This window comes from Nelumbo nucifera, chromosome 5 (genome assembly GCF_055504915.1).
Source record: "Nelumbo nucifera cultivar China Antique chromosome 5, China Antique-T2T, whole genome shotgun sequence".
Taxonomy (NCBI): Eukaryota; Viridiplantae; Streptophyta; class Magnoliopsida; order Proteales; family Nelumbonaceae; genus Nelumbo; species Nelumbo nucifera.
The window spans coordinates 50,495,366-50,508,495 of NC_142653.1; the positions used below are offsets into that span (position 1 = coordinate 50,495,366).

The window sequence follows — 13,130 nt, forward strand, 5'->3', positions numbered from 1 at the left end:
CAATTCCCTATTGCTACCTTAAACAGAAACCTTCAATTGCAATTTACTAAAGTAACTTAAAATCCAATTAGAAAACAATCTCCCAATCCAATTAGGAAAACCAACTCCTAATGCAATTAGGAAACTACTAATGACTAAAAAAAGCTTCTAAAAAACTACAGCAACAAACCTATTATCTGTACATAAAAAAGAAGAAATCCCCAATTCCACATTGGCTTATGCATTACGAGAGACTTAACTGACCCATTTAGAGAACATTCATGCATGCACACCAATATTAAGTGTGTTAACACGTGATTATAAAGGAATCATGAAAATAAATATACCTGATTAATACCAATACACACTGCAAGACACCAGCAGTGCCTGTCCATGTCGAAGGACCAGTTTTCACAAGTGCATCCTGTACAAGTAGGCCCACAGATGCTGCTAGAGACACAAACGATACAACATATGCTAGGAAAAGCCAAAGCTTCAATCTGCAGTTACAAAAGTTGCATTAGTGAATGGGTTATTGCCAATTTCCACCACCTCTCGACAAGTAAACATTATGATACAAATTCTCATAAATCACAGTACATAATTAAAAAAAAAAAGGCAAGCACAAGGACAATGGTGGGACCAGTGCATTTTCATAATTAAGGGTTTAAGGCCCTCAAACATAATTATTGCCAACATCTCTGCCACTGCCACTTTGCATATGTATGATATTTTTATTTTGAAACATTAGGAATCACTATTCAAGCAGTAGGAAATTATTTCATCAAGCTGGATAATAAGGTCCAGCATACATGATTTATTACCTGAGTCCAAGATGCAGCTACTAAGAATAGAGAAAGAACAATCTGTTTGATTATGCTATACCGTGAAAACAGAGAGCACCTTGTCAGAAGCTATTAGACTTGTAGGTTATCTCCACACCCTAGAAGCTGAGACCAACAAGGTTTCCAGTCCTAATTCCTACTGGCAATACAGTGTCATAGTATTCAAGGCGCCAAGGCAAGGCTATGCAACAGGGGGCACCTTGTCACCTAATCACCTAGGTAATGATTTTTTTAAATAAAAACCATGAACCCTAGGGTAGTTTCCTAGGTTGCATGGCAACTAGCGACCATCTATCCTTAATAGTTATCTATGATTTTCATTAAAAAGTATTAAACTTCATATTGAAGTATAGAAAATCAACATATCCATGAGAAAAAAAGAAGAAAAAAATAATAAAATTCAGAAAATATAGGGGGAAATCCCGTGATTTTGTAGTAGGAAAAGAAGAAAAGAAGAAGAGGATTAACTGGTCTAAAAGTTTAATAGCTGGAATCAATGTAGAAGGAGATGATATGAGGGCTATGGCAGAATCTTTAGGTTGTGAGGGGAGAGAGTGGCCCTTGAGATATTTAGGATTACCCCTTGGTGTGAAAATTTTAATAAATTCTCATGCAACATAATTCACTCAATCAAGTGATTGAGTTTTTATTATTTTGGAGTAAGGCCCATTCAGGGAATCATATGGATTGTTCCCCTTAATTACGTCCCCACAAGAAAGTAGAGAACACCTTTTGATTCTGACTTGGAGAAATGAACGCATAGAACAAAAGAAAAGAACAATAGGATACTTAAAAAAGAACTTTTCATTTGCTTTTCTTTTACATCAGGTGTACAAGAATGAGAAGAAAGAAGAAGAAAATACAATTGAGAAACTATACAGCAATACATTTCTCTTTTCTTTAATACAAAGAAAATTTCCTTCTCATTCCTTTCTTCATAATAAGTTGTTGTCAATCAGATGAAATTCTGATTGTAGACAGCCTTACTCCTTGGAATTTTAAATACAAAAAGGGAACCGTAGTCAACCAAATTGAATATTTGATTGTAAACGATTTTCATCCCTCCATTTTTCACTTTCATTTGAAGGGAACCATAATCAGCCTTTGAGATTTAGACTGTAGATGGTTTACTCCCTAACTTTGTCCTGAAAGAGGGACCATAATCAACCAAGTAGAGGCACCTGGTTGTAGATGGTTCATTCCCCCTTACTCTAAATTTTCATTTGAAGGGAACCATAATGAGTCTTCGAGAATTAGACTGTAGATGGTTTAATCCCTAACTTTGTCTTGAAAGAGGGACCATAATCAACCAAGTAAAGGCACCTGGTTGTAGATGGTTTATTTCCCTCTTTTTCCTTTCTCATAAGTAATAACAAAAGGGAGAGAAAGAAGGATGCATAGCAGAAGGCATAAATAGGAAGTATTCACAGAGAGGACTTTCCTTTTCTCTACTTGTATTAGTGAGATTTTTCCTTCCTTGCCTTCCCTTGAGCACTTCTCTTTTCTTCTCTCCTTATCTTTTCTTTTCTTAAGAATCTCTTGTGAAAATTTTCTCCAAAGAGTCTCTCTGTGTGTATCTAGCTTCCCCTTAAGGAGCTTAAATAGGGAGTGGGGTGGTTATGTAACTACCCCCTCTTCCTAGGTGAAGGACACCTGTCCCTCCCACTTAAAGAGAGAGAACTCCCCACTTAAGAGGGGGGACTCCCATACAAGATACTTTTTTATAATTTTAATGATTTGGCTAGTAGACTAGCTAGCCCACTTATTGCAAATTATTTGAATAAAAAAAAATGACTTTAACAGTGCCCCCTTGAGCACTGTAGGCCCAGAATCCTAGAATATGGGGCATACAGGGCTCAAAAAAGCAGTTAAAGTCAAAACTTATGAAAGTTTTATCGTTAGAAAAAGAATTGAGCCAAAATTGGAAGAGTCATAGTATGATCAGGACTCTTGCAATATCTTTCATTAGACAAAATCTGATATAATCTAACTATTTGATTGATTTGATGAGGCTTTATAGTTGCTCATCTTGTTTAATTGAGAAATCCTAGTGCAACTAGGACTTTCGATTTTGTTATGCTTGATGTTATTAATTGTGTGGTTTGATTTGAGTATTTGAGGGTTAATCACAGATTTTCACAGTTGGAAGAGTCCTGGTTGAAGTAGGACTCTTTGGTTTTATCAATATATCTTTGATCCACCCTTAAATCTTGATCCCGAGTTGTTTTTGACCAAGACAATCATTTTGTAGGCTCATAAAATAAGAGTCCTAATTTAAGTAGGATTCGTGGAGGAATCCTGGCTTTAGTAGGTTTTTTTTTTGTAAATAATCATGTAATTAGTTTTTTTTTTCATTTTTGGAACAGAAGAGTCCTAATCTGAATAGGATTCTGAATAGGTCTCTTTTTTTTTATAGCATCCAAAGATGGATGTGATTTACTCCCTTTTTTTTATTATTTTTTTTATTTTGTTTTAGTTGATGAATAATTTTAATTAAACATCAGGTGGGCCCTTAAGGGTATTAATGGTCAATTTGAATTGAATTGGAGATATTGTAAGGGGCAAAATTTGAAGGCTTATTATGATTTTGGACTTATATTTTCTTTTTATATGTTTAAGAGGGTTTTATTTGATTACATTTTCTTTTTATTTAACTCCCTTTTAGAAGTGGTCCCAGCCTCTTAATTTATTTAAGGAGGCTTGGGCTTAACTTTCTTTGCATTTAACCCCCTTTTAGAAGTGGTCCCAACCTATTAATGTATTTAAAAGGGCTTGGGTTTAACTTTCTTTGCATTTAACCCCTTTTTAGAAGTGGTCCCAGCCTCTTAATTTATTTAAAGAGGCTTGGGCTTAAACTTAATGGGCCTAAATGGGCTGCTGTATCATGAGTTGTTATGAGGCCCACGTATGGCTTACTGTCAAGCCACTAAATGGGCTAAGGCTGTGTACTTGGGTCCAACTAAAAGCTGTAAGTGGGCTATTTTAAAATTTCTTATTTAAACTTAAAATAGGTCCACAAATAAGTTGTTATAAAGCTGTTAAGTGGGCTGCACGCCCCAGCCTTTGTTATTAACCCTAACCCTAATGAACAATCCTAATCATATTAGGACTAAGACTGATTTTGGCTATAAAAGGCATGGGCTGGCATTCCAGCCTCTATTTTTTTTTTTTTTTGTTTCACAAGCTCTCTACGGTTCATGAGAGAAAGGGAAACCTCTCCTTCAGTTTTCAAGTCAAGGAGCTGCTGAAATCTTTCAACAAGGGACTTTTTGTCTTCTCTTCACAATCTGTGATTAAACAAAGAGTTTTCTTTGTTTTCTGAAGTGGTGGATGAACAAAGAGAGATTTTTCTCTTCTCTTGGGGAGAAAAAAAACCCCAAACCAGGTTTGATATATATTTTTTTATTGCTTCAAGAGAAAGCTTCACTTGTTTCTTCAATGGATTATTGCAGTATAATCACTGAATCAGCATGTCTGCTGAAACAGCGTATCTACTGTTTATTTAAAGCCAAGTTTGCAGTACCACATCAGCATATCTGCTGTTCTTTTTTTTAAGCCAATTTCGCAGTATAATTAGTGCATCAGCATGTTTGCTGAAACAGCATATCTGCTGTTTATTAAAGCCAAGATTCACAGTATAATTACTGCACCAGCATGTTTGCTGAAACAGCATATCTGCTGTTTATTAAAGCCAAGATTCGCAGTATAATCACTGCATCAGCATATTTGCTGAAACAGCGTATCTGCTGTTTATTTAAAGAAGATTTGCAGTGTAATTACTGCATCGGCATGCCTGCTGAAACAGTGTATCTACTGTTTATTTAAATCCAGTTTTGCGGTATAATTACTGCATCAGCATATTGCTGAAACAGTGTACCAGTTTTGCAGTATAATCACTGCATCAGCATATTTGTTGAAACAGCGTATCTGCTGTTTATTAAAATCAAGATTTGCAGTATAATCACTGCATCAGCCTATCTGCTGAAACAGCATATCTGCTGTTTATCTAAAACCAACATCGCAGTATAGCCACTGCATCAGAAACAACATGTCTGCTACAAAATATAGCAGAGCTTCCTTATCAAGTGAAAATCTCTTAGCTAATTAAAATCTCTCTCTCTCTCAGGTATGTTCACTCTGTTTTTAGTACTAAAGCTTCTTTTAGTACTGATGATCATTTGATTAAGGGCTTCTCACACATGACCCCCTCGCTCATTACAGGGATCAATTTCACATCTGATCTCATAAAAGAGATCAAACTTAGAAAAAGAAGAAATATTTGACTACAGAAATCAATGACTGATATCATAAGAGAATCAACGACAGAAATCAATCATAAGAAAATCTGATCTCTTCTCTTAGATCAAAGACTGATATCATAAGAGATTATATCAAAATATTTGACTACAGAAATCAATTTAAGGAGATTTTCTTTTGTTTGAAAATCATTTTGATTTTTTTAAGTGAACCTAATTGGAGACTTCCTTGGTCTTAGGCTGATATGTTCTCAATTTCAGCTTTGAAAAGAGAGAAGGATTTGATTTGGGGACTGCAGAAATCAATTTTAAGAGATCATTTTGATCTCCCAAAGAGATTAAGCCAAGTGTTTGACTTCATAAAGAGGTTGCTTTGATCTGAAGATTAAATTGATCTCACAAAGAAATAAGTTTTTTTTTTTTTAAAATACACCTTTACTTGAAAATCATTTTGATCTCATAAAGAGATTAGGTCAAGTTGACCTCATTGAAGATTGCCTTGGTGTTAGGCTGATATATTCTCAATTTCAGATTTGAACTTTTGACCTCATAAAGAGAGAAGGATTTAAAGGAGATCATATCAAAATGTTTGAAGATTAGATTGACCCTTCTGGTGGTATAATGGTGATGCATGGTGCTTCTGATAAATTACCTTCTTTGGAAGGTTAGTGGGAAGAATGTTGAATTTGAAACTAGCCATGCGCAAGAAACCTCATGTATCCACAATGAGTTACCTTCCTTAGAAGGTAATGAGAAGAATATTGAGGTTGAAAATGTTTCGCTTGTTGCTGACAGTTTACCTACCTCAGAAGGTAATGAAGACTGTATTGGTGTTCTTGTTGCTACCTTTCCCGGGAACATGGTGTCTCGTATGATGGAGTTTGTAAATCACAGCTTCCAAGAAATTTTGGAAATTGTAAATAACTCCTCCCCCAGGGAATTAATCCTTAAGAATAAGGAGATCCATAACAGCCTTTCTGTACTTCAATCAATGGTGACTCTAGCACCCGATCTTCGGACAAAGGTGGAAAATTTCTGTCATGTTGTGACCAAAGTTTTATCTACATCTAAAGACCTTCTTTCCCACCAGGCTGAAATTGCAAAAGGTTCAGGTATAGATGAACTCAAATACCGAGAAGCTGTTTCTCGTTATAAGAAATGCCTTGACCGCATTAATGCTATTCATGAGAGGCAGGCTGACATGGTTGTGAACTGTTCTGAGATAACTTCAAGAATGATTGATTTGTCTGCTGAGCTCAAGGAAGCTGAATGCCATGTCGCTAATCTAAGACATCAACTTGTTGAAGAACAACAAAAGGATGAGGCCTTGAAAGCAGAGAAATCTGCTCTTGACCGTGAGCTCATGGAATGTAAAGAGCAAGAAGCTCAATTGAAGACTCACAAGTTGGAAGCTGGAGAGGAGCAAATGAAAGCCCATGAGGCTCGTGTGGCTAGTTATGAGAATTTACTTAGCTCATATGAGCAAAGACACCAACTCTTTAAAGATATTTGAAATGTATTGATTTGTTCATACATTCTTTAGAAACTTTTATAATAACATTGATATTCAAATGAATATATGTTTTACATTATTGTTGTGGCTGGACCTATATATTAGGCTGCCTACATACCCATTTAGGGATCAAGTCAACGTAGTTCATGTGCCGCTCCAACAGTTTAACCACATGAGAACGATTGGTGGTTTATCTAAGCAGTTTAGCCACGTGCAGACATGGTGGTTTTACTCATCAGTTTAACCACTTAAGAGCAATTGGTGGTTTGCTTTTTTTTTTTTTTGCCAATGTTTTTCTTGGGCTTACCTCAACAGTTTAATCGCGTAAGAGAGATTGGTGGACTATCTCATCAGTTTAACCACATAAGAGGCATCGGTGGATTGTTTCGTCAGTTTAATCACATAAGAGGCATCGGTGGGTCTTCATTTAGGCCTTCTTTTTGTTTAAGCATAAAAGCGCTTAATGAATTTACCATTTACACTTTTGACCTTCAGAGTCAAAGAGTTCATATGCTCCTTTTGGGAAGACTTTAGTGACTACATATGGACCCTCCCATTTGGGTTCAAATTTCCCTGAAGTTTTCCTTGTGACTACTACAATAGGTCTTCTGACAGTTAGGACCAAATCTCCTACCACAAATGACCAATATCTCACCCTTTTATTAAAGGCGCCTGCAACTTGGGCTTGGTAGACTTCAAGTCTTTGTTGATCTATGAGTCTCTTCTCATCGAGAGCCTCAAGTTCAACAAGCCTTATCTTTACATTTTCTTCCGAATGTATGAGTTGTGTTGCAATCCTTAAAGAGGGCAATTGAACTTCTAGAGGAAGAAGAGCTTCTGCTCCAAATACCAAACTATAAGGTGTGCATCTAGTGGCTGCCCGCACTGTTGCTCGATATGCCCAAAGTGCTTCAGGGAGGCGTTCATGCCAATCTCTTTTATTCTTCGATACCATCTTCTTAAGTATTTTGCAAAGAACTTTGTTGAAAGCTTTTGCCTGTCCATTTGACGAGGGGTTATAAGCTGCAGATTTGGCATGCTAGAATTTATATTTCTCAGCTAACTTTATCATGGCCTTGTACTTAAAGTACGAGGCATTATCCAATATAATTTTGGAGGGAATTCCATATCTATATATAATATGGTTTTGAATGAAGTTGGCAACATCTATTGCCCTAACTTCTTTTAATGGAATTGCCTCTGCCCACTTGGAAAAATAATTCGTGGTAGCCAAAATATATGAATGTGACTTAGAAGATGGTGGTTTAAAAGGACCGATAACATCTAGGCCCCAAGCCTCATATGGCTATGATAATGTTGTAGGATGAAGAGGCATGGGCAGTTGATGTATAAAATCGCCATGAAGTTGACATACTTTGCAAGTATAAGCAAATTGTATTGCATCTCGAATCATAGTAGGCCAATAATAATCTAACCTTTTTAATTGGCCTGCAACTTTTGGTCTGGCTTGATGGGCTCCACATGTGCCTGAATGGACTTCATATAATGCACTTCTTGCCTCTTCATTAGATAGACATCTTAACAAGATTCCATCAAAGGATCTTCTATATAAGGTGTCGCCGAGATAAGTGAAACGTGGGGCCCGTCGACATATATCGACTCTTTTCTTTGGGTCTGTAGGTAACCTCCCATATTGTAAATAATCAATAATGGGTTGCCTCCAATCTGTTTCTTCTTCGACTTGGTACACTGTGACCATGTTAACATTGACAGCTTCTGGTAACATACCCCTTAGATTTTGGCAGTTAACACAATTCCTTAAGATGCAGATAGCATCTAAGATAATAGTGGGCCAAAAATAGCCCAATTCTTCTAAATGTCCTACCATTTCAGGGACATTCTGATGTACATCGCACTCTTCTGCGTGTATTTCGCGGAGAGCTTGTTGGACTTCATTTCCAGAAAGGCACTTAAGTAGAATTCCATTAATGGATTTTCTATATAAAATGCCATTTATATATCTGTAATGTTCAGCTTGGTGTAGCACATCAGTACTCCTAGGAAGTACATCGCACTCTTCTGCTAAGAAGTCAGCTAAAGCTTGCCCTTTTATTGCTTTTAAAAGAACATATTTTATCTCGAACTCAAATAAAATAAGTGACCATTTTGCTAGTCTACCTGTTAGAATTGGCCGAGAGAGCAAATATTTGAGGGGACAAGCTTTAGAAATTAAGCTAATTGGATGTGCAAGCAAATAATGTCGTAACTTTTGCACAGCAAATACTAAAGCTAAGCACATCTTTTCAATTGAAAAATAATTGTGTTCAGCCCCAACTAAGGTTCTACTCAGATAATAAAGGGCATTTTCCCTTCCTTTATCATTATTTTGAGCTAACAATGCCCCAAGAGAATTTGGTGAAGCTGAAATATATAATATTAATGGCTTCCCTTTTATTGGTGCGGCCAGCACTGGTGGGTTTAACAAATAATTTTTTATGCTTTGGAAAGCATTCTGACATGCTTCATCCCATATAAAAGGTGCATCCTTCCGCATCAACTTAGAGAAAGGTTGGCATCTACCAGACAAGTTGGAGATGAATCTCCTTATATAAGCAAGTCTCCCTTGTAAGCCGCATAATTCTCGCAAATTTTGGGGAGGAGGCATTTCTAAGATTGCCTTAATTTTTATAGGGTCAATTTCAATCCCTCGATGTCAGACAATAAATCCAAGGAATTTTCCTGAAGTTACCCCAAATGCACATTTTAAGGGGTTCATTTTAAGTTGGTGTTTTCGAAGTATGTCGAAAACTCTTTTGAGATCATCTAAGTGGCGTTCTCTTTCCTTAGTTTTCACCACTAAATCATCAACATAACATTCCACAGTGTTGTGGAGCATATCACTGAATATGACTGTCATGGCTCGCTGGTATGTAGCTCTAGCATTTTTCAAGCCAAAGGGCATAACTATTTAGCAGAATATCCCTTTTGGAGTTCGAAAAGCAGTTAGCTCTTCATCTTCTGGAGCCATTTTAATTTGGTCATAACCTGAAAAACCGTCCATGAAGGACAATGATTTAAATCCGGTAGTAGCATCCACTAGCAATTCTGTAATGGGTAGTGGAAATTCATCTTTTGGACATGCATCATTAAGATCTCTAAAATCTATGCAGATGCCGACTTGTACATTTTTCTTTTTAACATGAACAATATTAGCAAGCCATGTAGGATATTTAGCTTCCCTGATAAAACCAGCACCTATCAACTTATCAACCTCATATTCAATTTGTATTGTGAGCTCTGGTCTGAAGCGACGTTGAGCTTGTTTTACAGGACGTTTATCCTTAGAAATAGTTAATCTATGTACAGCTATTTTAGGATCCAATCCTGGCATGTCTTTATATCCCCAAGCAAAAACATCTTTGTATTCTTTCAATAAAGATTCATACATTATTAGCTCTTCCCTAGTAAGTAGAGCACTGAAAAAGATAGGCTTGGGGTCTTCAACACATCCGAGGTTGATTTCTTGAAGGTCATCTACTGTTGCTTGACCTCCATCTTCAAGCTTTGACGGTGCAGGTTGAGCCTCTTTGACTTCTTCTATTTTTTCATCTTCATGGAGAAGATTAATTGATTGAGGGATATCCACTTAAGGCATTACCTATTGCAAATTATTACAATTAAGGTTTGTACCTTGAAGCACCATTGAAGTATTAGAATCCTGGATAGGGTTCATACCTTGATCCTCCAATGAGGATTCATGCTCTTTGGTGGAGATGTAATTGACCTCTATTTTGAATTCTCCACCATCTTCTAGCTTTTTAATGATAATGTTAGGTTACTCTTTCTTTTTCACAACCTTGTTGACCTTTTGGTTTGGAATTACAAGTCTCTTGAAAACAGAGACTCGTTTCTTTTCATTTTTCTGTATATTCTTCAAACCTCTAAGTCGTTTGAACACAGAGACTCGTGGCTTTATCCTCTCTTGGCTGAAAATAGCCTTTTCACATTCTATGAACATAGGGATTGCTGAGGTCGATTCTGCATCACTACATGTACGATTACGGTAGTGACTCAATGGCTTGAACTTTTGGAGAACTAACCTTTTATTCTTTCTTCCATTTTTTGGAAGGGAAGTTGACACAATAAATTGAGTGTATGGGATGGATTGGTCAATCTTCCTAAGTGGACAAGTATAACTTGTCATCAATGTCGCCATTGTAGTCTCTTGCAATGAAGTAAGAGCCTTTTGCCCCAATTTCCTTTGGATTTTTGGAATGTACCTAAAGGTAGCTTTAGGTTTTGAGTCAACTTGGGGTTTTTGCTTCCCTTTGACTTCCTGTTGCAATGATACAGCAATCTTGATTTTTGAAGTTGATGGTTTTTTGCATTCTTGAAGACTACTTTCAACATTGTTGAGACACAAATAAAGGGAATACAAGTGTACAAGAAAAGGCCACGCCAGCCTTTAAAGAATGTAACTAACAGCCAACCACTAGAACAAACTAAATAACAAACTAGACAAGTGGACTGGACAAGTGGAGAGGCTGGTATAACAGAATTGTAACAGCAGTATATAAATAAGGAAAGGAAGTTAGGAGGGGATTACCCTAACCAATTGGTATCAGAGCCAAGATGCCAAGCACAAGGTCATCCGCAATGGAGAACAGAGTCGACAACATGGAAGGAGAAATGCAAAGAATATCGGCTGACGTCAAAGAAATCAAAGAAAGCTTTGCATCCTTGCTTGAATGGCTGGCACAGGCACCACCTGCGCCGAACCAGGAAGAGTGCAGTGACACCAGTCATCGAAGCGGATCAAGAACAGCAAGAATCGGGTTTCCCATCTTTGCAGGGGGAGATCCCACATCCTGGCTTCTGCGAACAAAAAGATACTTCGATTACCACGACACACAAGGACCTGGTCGTGTTCCATTAGCTTCTGCATACCTGGAAGGAGAGGCGATCGTCTGGTACCAGTGGTACCGACGACGGCACCCAAGAGCTACATGGGCAGACTTCACCGACGCCTTAACCATGCGATTTGGAGCCTCGGCTTTTGAGAACTATGATGAAACCCTCGCTAAGCTATGACAGACCAGCTCAGTCCAAGATTATCAGATGGCGTTCGAAAGATTAGCTGTGCACGTGCAAAGCTGGCCAGAAAATGTGCTTGTCGGCAATTTTGATGGTGGACTCAGGGAAGAATTGCGGCTGGAGGTAAAAGCCATGCAGCCCACCACCGTTCTTGAAGCAGCAGCAGCATTAGCTCGACTACATGAAGACAAACTGAATCGGGCAAGAAGGATTAATCGACCTCTGGGAGCTGCGATTAGACCAGGTATACCGAACCCAGAACCAGGTATCTTGGGTAAACCGGAGCCCAGATCAGGAGTAGGAATCACAAGCAAGGACGCCAACTCTGGTTCAGGCCCCGGCTCAGCCAAGAGGTTAACCTGGGCTGAGGTGCAAGCCCAACGGGAAAAGGGCCTTTGTTATGCATGTGGAGACAAATTCGGGTCGGGCCATCGCTATAAGATCCCTCAAGTTTTCTTCCTTCAACCTGAAACCGAATATGTAAAGCAATCAACAGACATTGAAGAGCCAATGGACAACCAAGAATGGGGGCAATGGATAAAGGAATACCCGAAAGTATCCCTGCAAGCCTTGACCGGTCTTGCTTCTTCTCAAACTATGAGAGTAACCGGACTGGTACAAGGGCGCCATGTGTCGGTTCTGATAGACAGTGGCAGCACCCTCAATTTCATTATCCAAACATTGGTCAGACAACTAGGGATTCCGGTCCAACCATGTACAGCCTTCCAAGTGCACGTAGCTAATGGGAGCAACCTGGTGTGCGACAGTACATGCACAGAATTAAAGATGAAGATACAAGGACATGAGTTCAAGGTAGATCTGCACCCCCTGGAAATCAGTGGAGCAGATGTAGTTCTCAAAGTCCAATGGTTAAGGCAACTAGGGCCGGTAATATGTGATTGGGCCCGTCTCACCATGGATTTTCAAGTGGGCATCTCACCGGTGCATATTCAAGGGCAGCTGTCCAAGGGTCCAGGACCTATTAGTCTCACCTCCCTAAGGAAACAGGCAGCAGACCCAGCCCACATCGTTTTAATGCAGATAGACTCCCATGGGAACGGCCCCATTCTAGCCCAAGGAAGCAGATCCGAAGAAAGCCGCACACAACTACAGCAGCTACTTCAAAAGTTCTCAGTGGTCTTCCAAGAACCTAAGGAACTACCACCGAAACGTGCCCATGATCATTGCATTCCATTGCTGCCCGGAACTGCACCCACAAATGTAAGGCCATATTGTTACCCCTATTTTCAGAAACTAGAGATTGAGAGGCAAGTGCAAGATATGCTTGACAGAAAAATTATACAACCCAGCCAAAAGCCCATTCTCCTCACCAGTATTACTTGTGAAAAAGAAGGATGGGACATGGCAGTTTTTTATAGACTATAGGGCTCTGAACAACATTACTGTGAAGGATCGATTTCCCATACCGGTAATCGATGAACTACTAGATGAACTCGGCAGAGCCACCATATTCTCTAAACT

At 38.5% G+C, this 13,130-nt stretch overlaps 1 protein-coding gene across 2 annotated transcripts in view; it reads right to left on the reverse strand.

Annotated features, from left to right (window-relative positions):
• Positions 1-13,130, reverse strand: part of LOC104588728 (uncharacterized) — a 39,821-nt gene that overhangs the window by 10,457 nt on the left and 16,234 nt on the right. For both annotated transcript variants that reach the window (XM_010246777.3, XM_088888832.1), the window contains exon 3: positions 327-479. In XM_010246777.3, the coding sequence (XP_010245079.1) occupies positions 327-479 (153 nt within the window). The remainder of the gene's footprint in view (positions 1-326; positions 480-13,130) is intronic.